This window comes from Hypanus sabinus, chromosome 10, assembly GCF_030144855.1.
Source record: "Hypanus sabinus isolate sHypSab1 chromosome 10, sHypSab1.hap1, whole genome shotgun sequence".
NCBI lineage: Eukaryota > Metazoa > Chordata > Chondrichthyes > Myliobatiformes > Dasyatidae > Hypanus > Hypanus sabinus.
This window is the reverse complement of record NC_082715.1, coordinates 44,530,305-44,552,967: the sequence shown is the minus strand read 5'-3', so window position 1 is coordinate 44,552,967 and position 22,663 is coordinate 44,530,305. Positions and strand designations below refer to the sequence as shown.

Genomic DNA, 22,663 nt, shown 5'->3' with positions numbered 1-22,663 from the left:
TCAAATAAGCATTTTAATTTTATTTCCTGTAATGAATAGCTCGTCATGAAACCAACTATAATCCTGTTTTGTAAATTTGCAGCACTTCATTTGCGGGACTATGAAGATATAATCCCATCAGTGGAGATTTATTCTTTACTGGCACTATCTGCTGGTGCTAACCGAGCCTTCGGGACATGTTCCAAAGCTTTTATCAAGCTTGAATCTTTAGATATGTTAACACCAGAACAAAGACAGCAGTACGAGGACTTGGCTCTTGAGATCTTCATCAAGCACAGCCCTAAAGATGGCAAGAAATCTGATCTTGACATTCTCCCTGAAAGGCGAGTATAAAACACCTGATAGTACTATATTGCAGGAATATAGAACATAGAACAGTACCGTACAGGAACAGGCCATTTAGCCCACAATGTTGTGCTGAACCAATTAAATGAGTAATCAAGTAGCCAATCTAACTAATCCCATCTGCATACCCAATGTCCACATCCTTTCATTTCCCTCACATTCATGTGCCTATCTAAACATCTCTTAAGTCTAATGCATCTGCCTCTACCACCACCCCATTCAGCACATTAATGCACCCACTACTGTCTAGTGTTTAAAAAAAAATGCCCCACTCATTTCCTTTGAAATTACCCTTTCTCACCTTAAATGCACACCCTAAGGCATTAGACATTTCAACTCCAGGAAAAAGATATTGTCCGTTTCCTCTATCTGCCAGAACAGCAATGGCTAGAGTTTCTGGGAGAAATTTGGAAAGTGCAAGATAGATACATCCCAAAGTTGAAGTAATATTCCAAAGGGAAGTATTCAAAATGCCATCCCCTTCTCTCAGTTCCTCCGCATCTGCTCTCAAGGTAATGCTTTTCATTCCAGAACTAGAGATTTCCTCCTCCTTCAAAGAAGGGTGGTTTCCCTTCCTCCTCCATCAATGCTGCCCTCACCCACATCTCTTCCATTTTGTGCACATCTGCCCTCAACCCATCCTCTCGCCACCACACCAGGGACAGGGTTCCTCTTGTCCTCACCTACCACCCCATTAGCCTCCATGTCCAACTCGATTCTCTATAACTTCCGCTGTCTCCAACAGGATCTCACCACAAAACACATCTCCCACCCCCCACCCCATAGGGCTCATTCCCTACACAACTCCCTCCCCACTGGTATTTCTCCCGATAATGTCCTTACCAGTGGAACAAGTGCCACACCTGACACTACATCTCCTCTCTCACTATCTGTCAGGGCCCCAAACAGCCCTTCCAGGTGAGCTAACACTTCACCTGCGAGTCTGTTGGGATGATCTGCTGTGTCTGGTGCTCTCGGTGTGGTCCCCTGTATATCGGTGAGACCTGAAGTAGATTGGGAGACCACTTCGCTTAGCACCTTTGCTCCATCTGCCATAAAAAGTGCAATCTCCTAGTGACCGCCATTTCAATTCTACTTATCATTCCCATTCTGACATGTCAGTCTGTGGCATGCTCTGCTGCTGCGATAAGGCCCCACTTAGGTTGGGGGAGCAACACATTCTGTCTGGGTAGCCTCTAAGCTGATGGCATGAACATCAATTTCTTGAACTTTTGGTAATGCTCTCCCCCCTCACCATTTCTGTTGCCCCCCCCCCTTCACCTCATTTCCTTACCTGCCTATCACCTTCCTCTGGTGCTCCTCCCCCTTCCCTTTCTTCCATAGTTTTCTACCCACTCCTGTCAGATTCCCCCTTCTCCAACCCTTTATCTCTAAAACCAATCAACTTCCCAGTTCTTTACTTCACACCCCCCCGCTCCTAATTTCATCAATCACCTACCACTTTGTACTACTTCTTCCCCTCCCCTAACCTTACTCTGAACTCTCCTCTTCCTTTCCAGTCCTGATGAAGGGTCTGCACCTGAAACATCAACTGTTTACTCTTTTCCATAGATGCTGTGGCCTGCTAAGTTCCTCCCAGCATTTTGTGTGTGTTTCTAAAGTGAGGAGGAGGCAACCAGGAGTTATAAGGGAAGCCAATATAGCACAAAAGCAAAAGGCAGCATATAATATAGCAAAATTTAATAGGAAATTAGAGGATTGAGAATCTTTTAAAGACCAACAAAAAGCAACTGAAAATGAACACGAAAAACAGATGAAATATCAAAGGAGATGCCAAAAGTTTTGTCTTGTCTGTTTTTACACACAGAGTAGACTTCTAGAAAAGGATGTTGGAAAGTTGGTAATGACAAAGAAATGGTAGATGAACTTAATCGGCATTTTGAGTCAGACTTCACTGTGTAAGATACTAGTAGTATGCCAGAAACTCTAAAACATCAGGGGGGCAAAAGTGAGTGTAGTTGCTATTACTATGGAGAAAATGCTTGGGAAGCTGAAAGGTCTAAGGGTAGTTAAGTCACCCAGACCAGATGGGCTGCACCCCAGGTTTCTGAAAGAGGTAGCTGAAGAGATTGTAGAGGCATTAGTAATGATCCTTCAAGAATTACTAGATTCTGGAATGATTCCAGAGGACTGGAAAATTGCAAATGTCACTCCACCCTAAGAAGGGAGGGAGACAGAATAAAGGTAAGTTATAGGTCAGTAGGCCTGACTTCAGTGGTTGGAAAGACGTTGGAGTCTATTATTCAGGATGAGGTTTTGGGGTACTTTAGTTATATGATAAAGTAGGCCAATGTCAGCATAGTTTCCTAAAGGGGGAATCTTGCTTGATGAATCTGTTGGAATACTTTGAGGGAAATAACAGGCAGGATAGACAAAGTAGAGCCAGTAAATGCTGTTTACTTGGATTTTCAGAAGGCCTTTAAAAAGGTGCTGCACACGAGGCTGCCCAACAAGATGAGGCCATTGGTATTACCAGAAAGATACCAACAAGGATAGAAAATTGGCAGAAGGCAAAGTGTCAGAATAAAGGGGGCCTGTTCTGGTTGGCTGCTGGTGACCTGTGGGGGTTGGGGTTGGTGTTGGTGTTGGGAACCACTTCTCATGTTATATAACAGTTATGTGGAGAATGGAATTGATGGCTTTGTGGCCAAGTTTGCAGTTGTTACCAAAATAGGCGGAGGGGCAGGTGCTGTTGAGTAAGCAAAATTCTGCAGAAGGACTTAGATTGGGAAAATGGGCAAAGAAATGGAAGGAATAGTGTAGGGAAGATATGGAGAAGATATTTTCTATAGTGGGGGAGTCTAGGACATCCATTTAGAACAGATGAGAAGGAATTTATTTGGCCAAAATCTGTGGAATTTATTGCCATCGATAGCTGTAGGACCATGTCATTGAGTATTGAAAATGGGCAAAGAAATGGAAGGAATAGTGTAGGGAAGATATGGAGAAGATATTTTCTATAGTGGGGGAGTCTAGGACATCCATTTAGAACAGATGAGAAGGAATTTATTTGGCCAAAATCTGTGGAATTTATTGCCATCGATAGCTGTAGGACCATGTCATTGAGTATTGAAGGTAGGGCAGTGAAAGCAGTGTATATGGATTTCAGTAAGGCATTTGATAAATAATGGACTCCAAAGCTCATTCAGAAAGTAAGGAGGCATGGAAACCAAGGAGGCCTTGCTTTGTGGATCCAGAATTGGCTTGCCCACAGAAGGCAAAGGATGGTTGTAGATGGTTTGTACTCCGCATGGAGGTCAGTGGCGTTCCGCAGGGATCTATTCTGGGACCCCTCCCATTTGTGATCTTTATAAATGACCTGGATGAGGAAGTAGAAGGGTGGGTTAATAAGTTTGCTAATGTCACAAAGGTTGGGGGTGTTAGAAACATAGAAAACCTACAGCACAATGCAGGCCCTTCAGCCCACAAAGCTGTTCGGAACATGTCCTTACCTTAGAATTACATAGCCTTACCCATAGCCTTATATTTTTCTAAGCTCTATGTATCGATCCAGGAGTCTCTAAAGAACCCATCGTTTCTGCCTCCACCACTGCCACCAGCAGCCCATTCCACTAACTCACCACTCTCTGCATAAAAATGTACCCCTGACATCTATTATGTACCTATTACCAAGCACCTTAAAAATATGCCCTCTTGTGCTAGCCATTTCAGCCCTGGGAAAAAGCCTCTTGGCTACCCACATGATCAATGCCTCTCATCATCTTATACACCTCTATCAGGTCATCTCTCATCCTCCATCACTCCAAGGAGAAAAGGTGGAGTTCACTCAACCCATTCTCGTGTGGCAAGCTCCCCAATCCAGGCAACATCCTTGTAAATCTCCTCTGCACCCTTTCTACAGTTTCCACATCCTTCCTGTAGTGAGGCGACCAGAACTGAGCACAGTACTCCAAGTGGGGTCTGACCAGGGTCCTATTTAGCTACAGCATTACCTCTAGGCTCCTAAATTCAATCCTGTGATTGATAAAGGCCAATACATCATATGCCTTCTTAACCAGTCAACCTGCACAGCAGTTTTGAGTGTCCTATGCACTCTGATCCCAAGATCCCTCTGATCCTCCACACTGCCAAGAGTCTTGCTATATTCTGCTATCATATTTGACCTACCAAAATGAACCACTTCACACTTATTTGGGTTGAACTCCATCTACCACTTCTCAGCCCAATTTTGCATCCTGTCAATGTCCTGCTGTAACCTCCGACAGCCGTCCACACTATCCACAACACCCCCAACCTTCGTGTCATCAGCAAATTTACTAACCCATCCCTCCAGTTCCTCATACAGGTAATATATATTTTTTAAAAAAAATCACAAAGAGTAGGGGTCCCAGGACAGATCCCTGAGGTACACCACTGGTCAGCAGCCTCCATGCAGTATATGACCCATCTACAACCACTCTGTCTTCTGTGGGCAAGCTAGTTCTGGTTCTACAAAGCAATGTCCCCTTGGATCCCGTGCTTTCTTAACTTTCTCAATAAGCCTTGCATGGGGTACCTTATCAAATGCCTTGCTAATATCCATATACACTACATATACTGCTCTACCTTCATCAATGTGTTTAGTCACATCCTCAAAAAATTCAATCAGCTTGTAAGGCACGACCTGCCTTTGACAAAGCTATGCTGACTATTCCTAATCATATTATGCCTCTCCAAATGTTCATAAATCCTGCCTCTCAGGATCTTCTCCACCAACTTACCAACCACTGAAGGAAGACTCACTGGTCTATAATTTCCTGGGCTATCCCTACTCCCTTTCTTGAATAAGGGAACAATGTCCACAACCATCCAAACCTCTGGAACCTCTCCTGTTCTCATTGATGATGCAAAGGTCATTGTCAGAGGCTCAGCAATCTCCTCTCTCGCTTCCCACAGTAAACCTGGGGTACATCTCATCTGGTCTCAAAGACTTACCCAACTTGATGCTTTCCAAAAGCTCTAGCACATCCTCTTTCTTAATATCTACATACTCAAGCTTTTCAGCCTGCTGCAAGTCATCCCTACAATCACCAAGATTCTTTTCCGTAGTGAATACTGAAGCAAAGTATTCATTAAGTACCTCTGCTGTCTCCTGCAGTTCCATACACTCTTTTCCACTGTCACACTTGATTGGTCCTATTCTCTCACATCTTATGCTCTTGCCCTACTTGTCGAGTGCCTTGGTGTCTTCCTTAGTCCTGTCTGCCAAGGCCTTCTCATGGCCCCTTCTGGCTCTCCTAATTTCATTTTTAAGCTCCATCCTGCTAGCCTTATAATTTTCTAGCTCTCTATCATTACCTAGTTTTTTTTTAACCTTTTGTAAGCTCTTTTCTTTTTGACTAGATTTACAACAGCCTTTGTGCACCACGGTTCCTGTACCCTACCATCCTTTCTATGTCTCATTGGAAGTAACTATGCAGAACCCCACGCAAACTCCCCCTGAACATTTGCCATATTCCTTCCGTACATCTCCCCGAGAACATCCGTTTCCAATTTATGCTGAAGTTCCTGCTGATAGCCTCATATTCCCCCTTACATCAATTAAACATTTCCCCAACTTGTCTGTTCCTGTCCCTCTCCGATGCTGTTGTAAAGGAGTTAGAATTGTGATCACTATTTCCAAAATTCTCTCACTGAGGATTGTCTGGAGTGTTGTGGATGGTCGGGAGGGCTGTCAGGTTACAGTGGGATATTGATAGGTTGCAGAACTGGGCTGAGAAGTGGCAGCTAGAGTTCAACCCAGATACGTGTGAAGTGGTTCATTTTGGTAGGTAAGGTTTGAAGACAATAGTTTAAATGGCAAGACTCTTGGCAGTGTGGAGGATCAGAGATCTTGGGGTCCATAGGACACTCAAAGCTGCTGCACAGGTGGACAGTTGTTAAGGCATGTGATTAAGAATGCCAACACAATATGGTGTGTCAGCATTCATCAACCATGGGATTGATTTCAAGAGCAATGAAGCAATGTTACAGCTATACAAGACCTTGGTTGGACTCCACTTGGATTTCTATGTTCAGTTCTGGGCACATCACCACAGCAAGGATGTGGATACTATAGAAAGAGTGCAGAGGAGATTTACAAGGATGTTGCCTGGATTGGAGAGCATACCTAATGAGAATAGGGTGAGTGAATTTTGGCCTTTTCTCCTAGGAGAGTTGGAGGATGAGAGGTGACCTGATAGAGGTGTACAAGAGGATAAAAGGCATTGATCATGCTGATAACCAGATACTTTTTCCCAGGGCTGAAATGGTTAACACGAGGGAGCATAGTTTTAAGGTGCTGGGAAGTATGTACCGAGGGGATGTCAGGGGTAAGTTTTTCCCCCACGCACAGTGGTGGGTATGTGGAATGCACTGCTGGCAGCAGTGGTTGAAGCGGATACAATAGGTTCTTGGAACTTGGAAAAATAGATCACTATGCGGTGAGCAATTCTAGGCAGTTTCTAACTGCCAAACACTCCTCATATGTTAACCCATTCATTCCCAGAATCATCCTCACAAACCTCATCATGGAATGTCTCCAATACATCCTTTCTGAGAAAAGGGGGCCAAAACTGTTGACAGTACTCCAAGTGTGGTCTTATAAAGCTTCAGCATTATCTCCTTGCTTTTATATTTTATTCCCCTTGAAATAAATGCCAACATTGCATTTGCCTTCTGGGTTAATTCACAGGCTGAGAATTAACATGTGAGAGTCTTGCATGAGGACCAAGTCCCTTTGCACCTCTGATGTTTGATTTTTCTCCCCATTTAGATTATAGTCAGCACTATTTTTCTGTGGATGCTGCATGGCCTGCTGAGTCCCTCCATTACTTTGTGTATTACTCGGATTTACAGCATCTGCAGATTTTCTCTTATTTGTAGTCTGCAATATCATTCCTTCTGCCAAAATGCATTACACATTTCCCAATATTGTATTCCATCTGCCACTTTTTTTAAATCTATTCTTCCAATTTGTCCAAGTCCTGCTGCAATTGTATTGCTTCCTCAGCACTACCTACCTCTGGACCCATCTTCATATCATCTGCAAACTTTGCCACAAAACCATCAATTCCACTGTCTAAATCATTGACAAACAATGTGAAAAGTATGGTCCCAATGTTGACCCGAGGAACACCACTGTCACCATCAGCTAACCAGTAAAGGCCCCTTTATTCCCACTCCTCTATCCATGCCAGTATATTTCCTGTAACATCGTTAAGGAGCCTCATGTGAGACAACTTATCAAATGCCTTCTCAAAATCTAAGTAGATTAGATCTACTGCCTCTCCTTTGTCCACCCTTCTTGTTACTTCCTTGAAGAATGCCTAACAGATTAGTCAGGCTAGATTTCCCATAAACCATGCTGACTCTGATGGACTTGATAGGCCAAATGGCCTAATTCTGCTCCTCTGTTTTATGCTTTTATTACATTTATTAATCCAGTTAGTTTCTCCCCCCCCCCTTTTATACCCACTCCCTTCTTCATCTCCCACTTTTCCTTTTGTGTACTTGTCTGAAATGAAATCACTTGTTCCTTGATTTTGATGGGAAGGGTTTTTTCAGCTCTGGTTTGCAGAAGTTTTTTTTTGCAAAAGAATCATCTCGTAAAAGATCTGTGTATTGTGGGGGTAATCATTCCAAATATCACTGTATTGACAAGGACAAAGACATTATTGGTATCTTCAGAGTTCTATATACTTGTATGTCATATCGTACCCCAAAATTGATCGTCTGCCAGGTATTCAACAGTAGAATCAATGAACAAACTACACACAAAGACTGTTAAACAACCAATGTGCAAAAGAAGTGCAAATATAATAAGCTATTAAGAATGACAATTTGAACACTTAGGTTGTTTTGAGAAATATTATTTGTATTCCTCATTGTTTTGCAATAAAAGTTTAGGTCATTAAAGGCAATAAAATCGACAGCATGACCAGAAAGATAATAAAAATGTCATAAATGTATTGCTGCAATTCTTCTTGCATGTTTTAAATTATACACAATTGTAAATCTTCAGTGAAAGTAAACAATATTTGAATCTGAGCATCTTTGGAGTACAGCTACATGATTTCACTCAAGTGACATTAAGGAAGCTTCATTACAGTGTAACACAAATCAAATGCCAGAGGAAGAGTGCAGTTTGCATATGGGAGGTACCACTGCTGACAGTTGCTGCTCCAAGATAAGCAAGCTGGCAGTTTTTGTTCACAAAATTCATTATCGATGTTGAAAGTAATGAAGAATTGATGCAAAGAGAAAACTATTGGTACTTTCATAATGTATTACAACAATTGAAATCTTAGAAATGTGTAAATGCTTATCTTTTCTTCCCCCCCCCCCCCCCCCCAGCAGTGGTGAAGGAAAGCTTCCAACTTGTATTGTGACAGGACGGCCTATTGCAGACTACCAGTTCTGGATGTGTGGCATCTGTAAACATTGTGCTCATGAACAAGATATCAGCAACTACAATTTCTGCCCCCTTTGTCATAGTCCTGTGGGATAAACCAGCATCTACTAAACACTTTGGACCTCGTTTCCAAATTAGTAGTAGTGTCTAATGTAAAATTGTGTTAAATTTATATTGAATTTCTGTCTTCAAATATTTCTGAAAACGATTTATATTTTAAACAATGCTTCTCATGAAAGTGGCAGGATGTAGAACTTTATTTCGGTATATGCTTAAAAAAATACTTTTGGGTTCATTCCAATTTAGAAAAACATTTATAATCTTCACTCTTAGAATTTCAACATTATTGCTTCCAAGCAGGTCATAGGTTTAAAACAAGCCTCATTTTCCATAACACCTCCCCTCCTACCCCTCTTTATCTGTGTTGCTGTCTCCCTCTCCCTATCTTTCGTGCAGTCAACCGAAATTTCCGTGCTTATTAACAAGCTTGGAGAATGTAATAACATACTGACTACAGAATCGGTTATAATTAAACATGCTAACTCATTGAAAAATATGTAACGAAACACATCAAATCTTCAAAATATCAGTTTCGTCGCCACCCCAATCAAATACGGACTGTTTAAATGCGCAACGCGCCGAGGGCGGGTCTGTGCTGGATTGAAGCGATGACACAGCCGGCCTTGTGCGCCATGGAGTGTCGGGCTGTCCTGGCAAAAGCGGACGCGCAATTCCAGCAGCAAAACTTCGGAACGGCAGAAGAATGTTACACTGAATTCATTCACATGTGTATGGAAGGGCACCAGAAACAGTGAGTGTAGATCTGAGCACATTCGCGTCATGGAATTGACGGAGGTTTTAATAACCAGCGGCAGCGAGAGGGCAGAATACTGATCGGGCCTTTCCGTCCAACCTCTTTCTGCATTTTACAGACCGGATACAGCAACAATAAAAACACACCGGGAGTGAATCAAGTCAATGCACAGCCGCTTAATATCTTACAGAATTACCCCCTTCCAGTGAAAGGTCTTTGTAATTGTTCGACGTGCCTTTTAGGCCAACGTTAATGAGATGCACGGGCTTTCAGTGAACTCCCTATTGATCCGGATGAGCAACAGCCTGTTTGTTTACCAGTTTCATTTTTACCACTTGCCCATTATTCTTTTCCTGCGCAATTTTAATGACTTAACAGAACCTCTGGGAATAGAATTATACAGTTCGGAACTGGGCTCTTCGCCCAACTCGTCCTTACCCAGAGCTAGTCCTATTTGCTCGCGTTTGGCACATGAAACCCTAAACTTTTTCTGGCCATATAGCCGTTTGAATGTAATTAAGCATTATAATTGAACCCGCCTCTACAACTTACGTGGGTCAACTTGTTACATATACCCCCCCCCAATAATTTCAGTCCTCTAATTTTAGACTTGTTACCCTAGAACAATAGTCATCCATCTCATCTATGCCCCATCATTATTTTAATCTTACCCCTCAGCCTCCTAAATAAACACGTCCCAGCCTTGCCAACTTCTTTCTCTGCCCCCGTACTCCTCTACTTAATTACAACCAAGTTGTTAAATAGGTTTATTATTGTTACAGGTACTGAGGTATAGTAAAGATCATACAGATTAATTTATTACAATCCATATTACGATCATAGGGAACTAATCAATAGTCTTATAATAAAAGGTTAGAAACTGTTCTTGAGCCTGATATGTTCTTTCAGGCTTTTGTATCTACTGCCTGTTTGGGGGTGGGGGGGGGGGCAGAATTGAAGAGAGAATGTTGGGGTGGGTGGGGTATTTGATTTTGGTGACTGGTTTATTGAGGGAATGAAAATACATAGATACAGACCAAGCAGGGGAGGCTGGCTCTGTGATGGGCTGAGCTGTGGCCACAGTTCCCTGCAGTTTCTTGTAATGAAGGCAGAGCAGTTCAGTGTAATACATCTGGACAGCATGCGCTCTATGGTGCGTCGAGAAGGACATACCAAATTCCTACAGCCTCCTACTGTTAACGGGAGCATGCTCATTACCCCCACCTTCCTGAAGTCTATAAACCTGCTCCTTTGTTTTTGTTGATATTGAAGGAGGGAGTGTTGTCATGACACCATTGGGATGATAGTAATCTTTACATATTAAAGATCCTCAGATTCAATTAGGGAGAGGTTAAGATATCTGCAAACAGTGCATTTAGAGACCGTTGAGGTGGCGGTGACATTCTAATCCCCCTTTTCAGAAAGTGCACAGAATACATTAAGCTTATTGGGAAGGAATGTGCTAGTGTCAGCAACACTGCCTGGCTTCATACTGCAAACTTTCCCAATACTTGTAATATTAACTCACCCTTAACAGATGAGCATTTCCAGCACTATACATTTCAAGTTTTTATGCCTTTCACACTCATAGAATTCAATTTTACTTTTCATTCCAACTCACAGCTCACCACACACCAAGTAGAATAAATATTGACATTCCTTGATTACTAATGCAGTTGTTTATACAGTATTCTGGTTCACAAAGGTTACACTTAAGATGTAAATTGTCATTTTCTAAATTATTTTACTCACAGGAAGCAAAGAGTTAATGTTCAGCCTTGTGCTGTATATGGTATTAGAGCCAGTAACAATTTAAAATCAGAACATAAGATTGGTGTTAATAACATTTGTGTAACATGTAGTACTCTTCTTTATTGTTCAGCAACTGTGCTCAGGACTTGGCTAAAGCATACAATAACAGAGGCCAAATCAAGTACTTGAGAGTAGACTTTTACGAAGCTGTGGATGATTACACATTAGCAATTGAAAACAAGGAAGATTTTGAAGTTCCATATTATAATCGAGGACTAATAAAATATAGATTAGGTAATGCTTTTCTTTTTAGTTTATATGTATTTCCATCATAGAGAATCAACATCTGTTTTATCATCAATATCTACCTTTAAAATCTGATCTTTAATATGTGTTGCAATGTACAATACTTACAATCATGCTGGTCATAACTCATGGTGAAAACTTGTGTTCTTGACTACTTTTCATGTAAATTCTCTGCTGCCTTCAGAATCTTGAACCTTTATCTAGGTGTTGGCTGAGATCTATTTAAAATGGAGACTCAGAAAATGCCTTTAGTAATTAGCCTCATCAACATGAAATGAGAAAGTGAGATTTTATCAATTATTCCCCCTTTAGCAATTCCCTAAACAAGTAGTTTAGGAACTAAATTCCAATTTATGGTTACCTGGTCAAAATATTGATCACCTGGTTAATTGCCACACCACCTGCTAGAAGCCTCAACATCCACACAATTAGAGGCTTTGAGAGAGCACTTTATAGTCCTTTCATTTAGACAGACTGACCTGATACACGTTCTTACTTCAGAGATACTTGTGGAAAAAGACATTCTAGACATGTGTATGGGTGATTTAGTTTACAAATTCCTCAGTGGACTTCTGAAAGCACAAACATGGTCCATATATATATATATATATATATATATATATATATACACATGCACACACACACACACAAAATAAAACTATTGCTGACCTTTTAGGCAGTATAGTCATTTCCAAGAAGGCATAGCAAAAAAAGATTTGCTTTGGTAAGTGGGTGTCCACAGATGACTGGAGATTTGGTCTCCAACCACCAAAAGGAATTAAAAAAAATTATGCAGTAATTGTGGACGTTTTGCAGAAACAACTAAATTGCTAGAAAATGTTGGACATTAGTTGATAGTGTGAAGGATGAGAACGCACATCTACCAGAAAGATTTCAAAAGAATTTTGTAAGATGTATAGAAAGAATGAGCTACTTACTTTCTTGGCTGTGTTACTTTCACCAATTACTAATGGTGGAATTGCTAAATGTATCACTTAGAATTAAACAGTCCTCACAGACTGAGTCTTTTCACCCAGCTCCCTCTAAACATTTCCTGTTCATGGACTTGTCAAACAATGTAATTGTACCCATCTATTGCTTCTTCTGGCAGCTTGTTCTAGATACTCATCAACTCTTAAAAAAATTAGGGCAAAAGTTGCTTCTCAGATATATTTTAACTGTTTCTCCTCTAATTTATGCCCTCTAGTTTTAGACTCCACTATACTGTGAAAAACACTGACTATTCACCTTATCTGTATGCCTCATGATTTATAAAGGTTACCACCCACCGCCTCCTGTACTCCAGGGGAAAACGCTGTCCTGTCTGTCCAGTCTATTTTGCATAATTTCTGATTTAATGACATCCTTCCTATACACAGGTGACCGAAATGGCACACAATAATTATCCTGATGAAGGGTCTTGGACAAAAACATTGATTATTTATTCCCCTCCTTATATACTGCCAGATCTGCTGAGTTCCTCCAGCACTTTGAGTGCGTTGCACAATATTCCAAGTGCAGTCTCACTAATGTCTTATATAGTTGTACCATGGTGTCCCAGCTCTCGAACTCAGTGCTGTGATAGTTGAAGACAAGTGAACCACATGCCTTAATCACCATGCTGTTTACTTGTGCCTCCACTTGTAGGGAATTATGTTCCTGTACCCCTATGTCTTTTTGTTCTACACTTTTCACAGCCTACTATTTACTGTGAAAGTCCTGCCCTGATTTGACAGAGTTAAATTCTGCTTGTCATTCTCTGGCCTACTTCTCAAATTGCTCTAGATCCCCTTGTAAGCCTGGATAACCCTTTTCACATCCACTGTACCACCAGATTTAGTGTTGTCTGCAAACTTGTTCACCATGTTCACAACATTGAAATTCAAGTCATTAATATAGTTGACAAACAATAGTGCAGCCATTACTAATCCCTGCAGCAAACCACTGGTCATTGGCCTCCAGTGCGAGAAACAGCCTTCATTTTAATCACTCCATACTTACTGCTGCCACCTCTTGTTCTCTTTCTAAATGGAACTGGCATAATGCTTTGCTGCACCTGAATCCAAAATGGTCAGCTTCATAACTTGTATAAAGCATAATTTGATCCATGATGTAATCAATTCTCATATCAAAGAAGTTCTTCACCAGCTGTTTAGTACTTGACACAACAAAAAAGCTATAATTTGTTAAAATGACAGTTTAATCATCTTCAGCTTTCAGTATATCTGTCACTGCCTTCCTGTTTTCATCCATCAATATTTCTTCAATCTTGACCCCTCTCAACGTTTTCCCTTGGTGTTTGTTCAAAATATATTCAATTTGATTATCTTCCTTTTCTACATTATCAGTGCTTTGGGAACTTTTTTTTTCATTCTTTTGAGTCCTTGTAAATTGTAGTTTATTTTACATATCACTTTCATTTAGTCATTGAACTCTTAACTTTAGAGTTCCAAAGTCAATATTCCTTAATTTCCAGGTTTGTTTTTGCTTTCACTCTGCCAAGCCTTATTATGATTTTACAATATGGCCCTCTATTGGCATCCATAGAATTAATTTATACCTATATAATACAGGACCAAACCTGCCTAAATGTGCAGTCTGCCATCTAGGGGCGAGACTGAAGTCTGTAATCAGTCACCCAATGAAAGTAAAGGGGGGTTTAAGTAACAATAAGTGTGGAGGTTTGTATCAAGGTTGGAATTACACTACTTTAATCCTCAAGCTATAACTTTTAAAGTGTCTGTTTCATGACACTATTTCTGCAGTTTCATTTAAAAATCATTGTTTAATGTGATCTTCCTTTAATTTGTGTTTAGCTGCAAAGAACATCATAGTACAGTGCAGGGTCAAGCTCTTTGGTCCACAATATTGTGCCAACCTAATTAAGCTAATGATGCCTAATCTCTTCTGCCTGCTCAGGTCCGTTTCCCTCTATTCTCTGCAAATACCTGTGCTTCTCTAAAAGCTTTTTAAATGCCCTTAGCCCCTCAGCCTCATCATGACTACTGGCAACACATTCCAGGCACTTACCACTGTGTCAAAAAAACTTGCCTCACACATCCTCCAGTATTACATACATCAACCCTGAGAAAACAATACTGGCTGTCTAACTATGCCTCTCACAATTTTGTAAACTTCTGCCAAGTTTCCCAGCAGCCTCCACTGCTCCAGAGAAAATTCTAGTTTGTCCAACATTTTCTTATAACACATGCCCTTTAATCCAAGTAGCATCCTGGTAAACCTCTTCTGAACAATCTCCATGGCCTCCACATCTTTCCTGCATTGGGCCACCCAGAACTGTATGCAATACTCCATATGCAGCTGAACCAGAGTTTTACATAGCTGCAATATAACTTCCTTACACTTGGTCTCCGTGTCTCAGCTAATTAAGGCAGGCATATCACATCCTTATCACCCTATCAACTTGTGCAGCCACTTTCAGGGAATGATTGACTTTGACCCCATGTGCCCCCTGTCCATCATGGTGGTAAGGATCCTGCTATTAATGCTGTACTTTCCATAAGGTCATAAGACACAGAAGCAGAATTAGGCTGTCCAGATCATCAAATATGCCCTGCCATTTGATCATAGCTGTGTTCTCCCAGTATCTTTTCATATTACTAATTAAAAAGCTATCGACATTCCCTTTAAATATACCCATTTGTGGCAATGAATTCCTTAGATTTACCACCCTCCCGTTGAAGAAATTCCTCCTTACCTCTGTTCTAAAGGGTCCTTTTATTCAGATTCTGTGCCTAACTACTGGAAGCATTACCTCCACATCCACTCCATCTAGGCCTTTAAAAATTAGTAGGGTTTCTCCCATTATACTTACAAACTCCAGCAAGTAGAGATCCAGAGGCATCACATGCTTCTCATATGTTGACCTATTCATCCCTGAGATTATTCTTGTAAACTTCTTCTGGATTCTCTTCAACACCAGCACATCCTTTCTTTGATATAGGATCCAAAACTATTCATCATACTCCAGAAGTGGTGTGACCAACCTCTTAAGACTTAAGCATTACATCCTTGATTTTGTATAGTATACCTCTTGAAATTAATATTTCAGTTGCATGTGGCTTCCTTACTATTGATTCAACCTACAAGTTAACTCCAAAGTCTCTGCACCTCCAATTTGTGAATTATCTCCCACATTAAGAAAATAGTCTTTGTCTTTATTAATTTTACTAAATTGCATGATCATACACTTTCCTACTTTTTATTGCCTATTCTCCCAATCTGTGCATGTTCTTCTGCAGACTCCTTTTCTTTAACATGACCTCCACCTACATTTGTGTTATTCACAAACTTAGCTATAAAGCCGTCAGTTCTGTCATAGAGTCAAAGAGAAGTAGGCACTTCGTCTCATCTAGTCCATGCTGAAACCATTTAAACTGTCTGCTCCCATCGACATGCACTGGGACCATATCTCCGTTATTCATGTACCTATCCAAACTTCTCTTAAACGTTGAAATCAAGCTTCCATGTAGCACTTGTACTGGCAGATCATTCCACACTCTCACAACCCTCTGAGTGAAGAAGCTTCCCCACATGTTCTCAAACTTCTCATTTTTCTCCCTTAACACATGGCCAAGTTGTACTCTCACACAACTTCAGTGGAAAAAGCCTGCTTGCATTTACCCTGTCTGTATACTATCAAATTTCCCCTCAAACTTCTATGTTCTAAAGAATACAGACCTAACCTATTTAATTTTTCCTTCTAACTCAGGTCCTGCAGACCCAGCAACACCCTTGTTAATTTTCTTTGTACTCTTTTAATCTTGTTTACATCTTTCCTGTAGGTCGGAGACCAACACCGCACACAATACTCGAAATTGGTCCTCACCAATATCTTGTACAACTTCAACTTGACATCCTGTCTCTTGTACTCAATACATTGATTTATGAAGGCCAATGAGCTAAAAGCTTTCTTTATAATCTTCTGTCTGTGGTGACACTTTCAATTAATTATAGGCCTGCATTTCCAGATCCCTTTGCTCTACCACCCTTACCGTTCAGTATTTAATACATCCCTGGTTGGTCCTACTGAAGTACAAAACCTCGCACTTGTCTGCATTAAATTCCATATGCCATTTTTCTGCCTATTTTTTCCATCTGATGCAGATCCCTCTGCAAGCTGTGATAGCCTTCGACATTGCCCACCATACCTTCAATCTTGGTGTCATCTGCAAATTTGCTGATCCTGTTAACCACATTATCATCTAGACCATTGATATAGAAGACAAACAACAAAGGACCCAGCACTAATTCCTGCCACACACCACTAGTCACAGGCCTCCAGTCAGAGAGGCAACCCTCTACTACCAGTCCCTGGCTTCTCCCAAAAAGTCAAAAGTCTAATCCAATTTACTATCTCATCCTGATCATTAGCATATAATGTGAAAAATGGCTAACCTAACACTGACCCCTGCAGAACAGCACTAGTTACTGGCAGCTAACCAGAAAAAGCCCTCTTTATTCTCATTCTTTGTCTTCTGCTAGTTAATTAATCTTTTGTCTATGCTTGTTCCTTTCCTGTATATTGTACGCTCCTATTTCCTCTGACAACCTCATGCGGAGTACCTTGTCAGAGGCCTTCTGAAAATCCAAATAAACATCCACTGGTTCTTGTTTGTTTATTCTGCTTCAGAATCAGGTTTATTATCACCAGCATGTGTCGTAAAATTACTTCCTCAAAGAATTCCAACAGATTTGTCAAGCAAAATCTTTCTTCAGGAAACCATGCTGACTTCAGTCTATTTTATCATGGGCTCCCAAGTTCCCCTTTCCTTTTATGTTTGATTTACCAAAGTACCACATCTAATACTTAGTCAAATATGTTTTTCTGTCCTTTCCCTGCCCACATCTGCTACTTGTATATAACTCACTGGTAAACTTCTACACTGTCAGCAATGCCACCAACCTTTGTGTCATCCTGCAAATTTGTACTAACCTTCCTGGTTATGTTTTCATCTGTTATTTACCAGTATCACAAACAGCAGAGCTCCAAGTGAAACTCGACAGACCTCTAGCCCGAACAACACCTATTCATCACTACCCTCTGGCTTCTACAGGCCAGCCAATTCTGAATGGAGCCTATGTTTTCTAATCTGGATGAGCCTACCATGAGGGTCCTTGACAAATGCCTTGCTAAAATCCATGTAGAAGATATCTGCAGCTCGAGACTCATCAACCGCTTTGGTGACCTCCTTGGAAAATTTCAGTCAAGATAGTAAGATATGACTTGCTCCACACACAGCATGCTGACTGTCATTAGTCCATGCTTATAAATCCTAATATCTTTTCTAGGATCAGTCCTATTTCCCCATGAGTAAAGGAACAGTAGCTACTCAGCAGTCCTCTGGGACTTCACCTTTGGCTAGAGAGCACATAAAACATATTGATCAGGGCCCCATCAATTGCACCTCTCATCTCTCAGAATAACATCAGGCCCTAGGGACTTCTTTAAGAGACCCAACACTATCTTCCTTTATCTCGAAATACCCTAACATTATCGTGCTCCACATCTGACTATAGATAGCACTTTCAAGGTTCCCTCAACAATACACACAATCTTAACAAACAGACTAAGTCCACCAGTGTTACTTGTTCAGTATCCTGGAATTTACAGAATCCTGCTATTGTGGGATTAGCATCACCACAAGATTTCTCAAGACAATAATGCATTAGCAATAAATGGAACTTTGTTGTCCTATCTACAAATGAAGAACTTTAGAAATTGATAATATCTCACTGCATATTATTGGAAAATTTGTCTTTTGATGTCAATGCTTTATCTGCAGTATCAGCTTACACTAGTCTGCACCTTGTGAATTCTGGCCCCACTGATTTTTAGTTCTATATTTTACTATTAAAAATGGGCACTTTAACTTTTAGATTTAGTTCAGTTATGGAAAAGGGGCAAATTATTTACAGGTTTTAACAAATAGAACATATAAATTACTTGCAAAATTTTCCTTTACAGGATTTTTTGACCAAGCATTGGAAGATTTCAAGAAAGCGTTGTCCTTGAATCCAGATTTTAAAGATGCCAGACTGAGCCTTGATCAGACACTAATTGATAAAAAAGTGAAAGAGAGCAGAGAATATTAGAGACATGACACTTGGGGTACAAACATTGGTTTTGTGTGTGTATAATTTGAATGTACATTTTTTACATCGCTTAATTATTTTTAGTATGAGTTAATTGTTAAAGCTCATAATTCTAAACAGATTGTGTATCTTTTGTGAAATATGATACAAAAAAATGTGGTGTCTAAATAATCATATTTTTATTCTTTGACTTGAATCTTGTGAATTGAGGCAAAACAGCAGGAGATGCCAGAGAGTAGTAGTGGATAATTGTTTATCGGGATGGAGGCCGGTGACTAGCGGGGTGCCTCAGGGATCTGTTTTGGGCCCAATGTTGTTTGTAATATACATAAATGGTCTGGATGATGCGGTGGTAAATTGGATTAGTAAGTATGCCGATGATACTAAGGTAGGAGGTGTTGTGGATAATGAGGTGGATTTTCAAAGCTTGCAGGGAGATTTATGCCGGTTAGAAGAATGGGCTGAACATTGGCAGATGGAGTTTAATGCTGAGAAGTGTGAGGTTCTACATTTTGGCAGGAATAATCCAAATAGAACATACAGAGTAAATGGTAGGGCATTGAGGAATGCAGAGGAACAGAGAGATCTAGGAATAACTGTGCATAGTTCCTTGAAAGTGGAGTCTCATGTTGATAGGGTGGTGAAGAGGGCTTTTGGAACGCTGGCCTTTATAAATCAAAGCATTGAGTACAGAAGTTGGGATGTAATGCTAAAGTTGTACAAGGCATTGGTAAGGCCAAATTTGGAATATTGTGTGCAGTTCTGGTCACCGAATTATAGGAAAGATATCAATAAATTAGAGAGAGTGCAGAGACTATTTACTAGGATGTTACCTGGGTTTCAGCAATTAAGTTACAGAGAAAGGTTGAACAAGTTAGGTCTCTATTCATTGGAGCGTAGAAGGTTGAGGGGGGATTTGATCGAGGTATTTAAAATTTTGAGAGGGATAGATAGAGTTGACGTGAACAGGCTGTTTCCATTGAGAGTAGGGGAGATTCAAACTAGAGGACATGATTTGAGAGTTAGGGGGCAGAAGTTTAAGGGAAACACAAGGGGGTATTTCTTTACTCAAAGAGTGATAGCTGTATGGAATGAGCTTCCTGTAGAAGTAGTAGAGGCCAGTTCAGTTGTGTCATTTAAGGTAAAATTGGATAGGTATATGGACAGGAAAGGAGTGGAGGGTTATGGGCTGAGTGTGGGTAGGTGGGACTAGGTGAGATTAAGGGTTCGGCACGGACTAGGAGGGCCAAAATGGCCTGTTTCCGTGCTGTGATTGTTATATGGTTATATGATTAAAAACATCTTGTTAGTCAGCTTGCTGTCTTTCCAGCACCTGTAACATTAACCAGTTGGATTCCATAAGACCAGATACTTATGCCTGGAAATGACATTGCTTGACAAATGCACTCTAATGCATTTAACAATGCCTTGTTAAAGGCCTTATGAGAATTCAAGTAAACAACATCCACTAACTCTCCTCGCTGTTAATCTTATTACCAGTTTTATTATCAATGGCAAACTCATCAATTTTGGATCATCAAGTCAATATTGCACATACATCACAAAATGTAACAGACCCCACTGCATAAAATCTTGGCAAAACCTCTATACTGTATATGACACTAATTGTACTACTTTGACTCAAACTTCATTAAAAAAAAGGTCAAATTTATCACATTGTGTTGTTTGGCCGATGAATTCAATGTTATGACATCATTCAGAACTTATTCCCAAGTAATCATCACCACTGATGTAAAGGTGACTGGTATATTGTTATTCAGTCTCTCTTTTACTATTTTTAAAGTAACAGTATTAGATTAGAAACCTTTGCTTGCAGCTGAAGTGCATTAAAAACTTACATTGAGTCTTTAAAGGTCCTGGAATTTTTTAAAATTTGAACTTTTCAATTTATCAGTTTTAAAGTCTCTTTACTATGTCCTCTATGCGTTTATCACTTTCAAAACTTTCCATTCTTCTTTAACCTCAAACATGTACATCAACTCCTGCTTCCATGAAGACAGATGCAAAGAATTTATTGAAAACTTTACATGTCTTCACATTCAGGCTGAAATTTTGGTCAATAATTTCATTTCCTCTTTCTTCCAATCTAATTTCATGCAGCTAGAGGATATTCTCAGGTGTGATTGTAACTACTAATACTTTTTCCTTGCAACCTTTTCTTATTCCACCCCTAGTCCTTCTATACACTTCCAGGCTTTATATTGTGTTGAGTCTTGATGTCAGTCCAGGGTGTTTATTATGCCTCGTATGGTTCTAGGTATTCAGGGGAAGCACCCCTTTTCTTGTAATAGCAACATTTGTTCTAAACTTTCACTATCCCCTCTTTGAATGCATCTGACATGGAACATTGAGAGCAGCAGGTTAGCTGCTGTGGCTTGTGTGTCCAGAGATCTGCACCTTTCTAGGGCCAACTCTCTAGGTGAAGAGCTAGGAAAAAGTGACGCACCAGACATTTAACATCATAAGTCAGCGAGTTGTTTGTTATGTCTCTCTCCCCGCTCACTGTGAAATGGGGAAACCTCTTTTTCCCTTATTCGGAAGAGGGAGAGAGAGAGACTGGTATGTTGAATTACTGGGTTAACAAGTAATCTGGGGTACAGCAGGTCTGCGTCTTTTTGATGCTTTGCTGCAGCTTGAGTGCTCGGTGGAGGGTGCTGATGCTTTTTGCTAGTGTGGGGGGGGTGGTCATTGCCTTACTGCTGCATGGGAGGGGGAGTTGGGGGGGGGTTTGTGTTCTAATGTTTAACTGCCATTCATTCTTTGGGGCACTCGTCTGTTTTCATGGATGTTTGCGAAGAAAAAGAATTTCAGGATGTATATTGTATAGATTTCTCTGACATTAAATGTACCTACCTATTGTCCTATTATCTTCCAGAGCATTTTTGCTAAATTACATTTAAGTCAGTAAAATTGACCTTAACTGATCTAGAAATTTTATTCTGAATCGATTTTTTTGTCCTTTTAAATAACTGAGAAAGATGTTTGCCCGCTGCCTCTAATCTGCTGTCCCATTGTCCATGCTTTCTACTTGTTCATTTTTTTCCTTCAAATTTAACACACTCACTGGAATTGCTATGCATTTATTACAATGTAAGACCCTCCTAAAGACATTTCAACAAGCCTGGTCTTTCTTGATTTTTAACTGTTACTATCCTGGTTCACTTCAGGGTGGATGAAATCCTCTAATATTACTATCTGCTTATTTTTTTCACCATGAGAAATTTCCTTCTATTAGGGAGCCGAATATACAATCCTATCAGTATTCGTTTTCTTTTGTTCCTCAGTTTAAACAATTTAGCCTATTTAAAAATCTTAATAGCACCTCATCACTCCTTACAAGCTATGCTTGTTTTTTTTTAAATGTTTCTTTCGATTCATCACATCCGGACAGTTAGGAACGGTTCGCTCTGCTCAATAAGAATTCTGCTTCAATAGGCAATGAATGAGCATTCCCCCTTGCGTTTATGGACACTGTGGAAATAGCCAATTGGTAACGGGTAGATTATTCTTCCGTGTTTGAAAACGATGCTCAATTGATAATGAAATAGTTTCCCGAGTTGCCCTACTAATAGGTTACATGTTTAGGAATGGTTGCAATAATTACTCAAACAAAATATATCTTCTTAAAAGGAGGGTTTTACATTGTTTTTGGGAACCAGGGACAACTGGCATTGAAACAAAGGGGTACATTCTTGAATTTCTCATTCGAGGAGTTTCGCAGTAGTAAATTAGTACCCAAATCCAAATTTTGAAACAACTGGTATGCAATAACACAAAAATACAACTGCAGATGCTGTGGATCAAAGAATACGTGCACAACGCTGGAAGAACTCAGCAGGTCAGGCAGCATCCGTGAGAAAAGAGTAGCCAACGTTTCCTGAAGGGTCTCGGCCCGA

The 22,663-nt window shown here is 40.3% G+C and overlaps 2 protein-coding genes across 3 annotated transcripts in view; both read left to right on the top strand.

Moving 5' to 3' along the window:
• The window catches only part of wdr35 (WD repeat domain 35), a 77,764-nt gene extending 68,765 nt beyond the window's left edge, over nt 1-8,999 (top strand). The window contains exons 26-27 of one of the 2 annotated variants that reach the window (XM_059981781.1): nt 83-323; nt 8,704-8,999. In XM_059981781.1, the coding sequence (XP_059837764.1) occupies nt 83-323; nt 8,704-8,854 (392 nt within the window). In that variant the 3' untranslated portion in view covers nt 8,855-8,999. Of the gene's footprint in view, nt 1-82; nt 324-8,700 lie in introns of both variants that reach the window. The other variant, XM_059981780.1, reaches the window with a different exon arrangement.
• Nucleotides 9,000-9,134: 135 nt separating this feature from the next.
• ttc32 (tetratricopeptide repeat domain 32) lies at nt 9,135-20,418 on the top strand. The gene is made up of 3 exons (XM_059981782.1): nt 9,135-9,569; nt 11,455-11,618; nt 18,619-20,418. The coding sequence occupies exons 1-3, from the start codon at nt 9,385-9,387 to the stop codon at nt 18,744-18,746; spliced, it is 477 nt and encodes a 158-aa protein (XP_059837765.1). The 5' UTR covers nt 9,135-9,384; the 3' UTR covers nt 18,747-20,418.
• The last annotated feature ends 2,245 nt before the right edge of the window (nt 20,419-22,663 follow it).

What these genes read in the sequence shown, in the direction of transcription:
- ttc32 (XM_059981782.1), top strand. Translation starts at nt 9,385, where the DNA reads ATGCGCAACGCGCCGAGGGCGGGTCTGTGCTGGATTGAAGCGATGACA. An exon ending in ATGGAAGGGCACCAGAAACA is followed by an intron (nt 9,570 to 11,454) that starts GTGAGTGTAGAT and finishes TTTATTGTTCAG; the next exon opens with CAACTGTGCTCAGGACTTGG. An exon ending in ACTAATAAAATATAGATTAG is followed by an intron (nt 11,619 to 18,618) that starts GTAATGCTTTTC and finishes TTTCCTTTACAG; the next exon opens with GATTTTTTGACCAAGCATTG.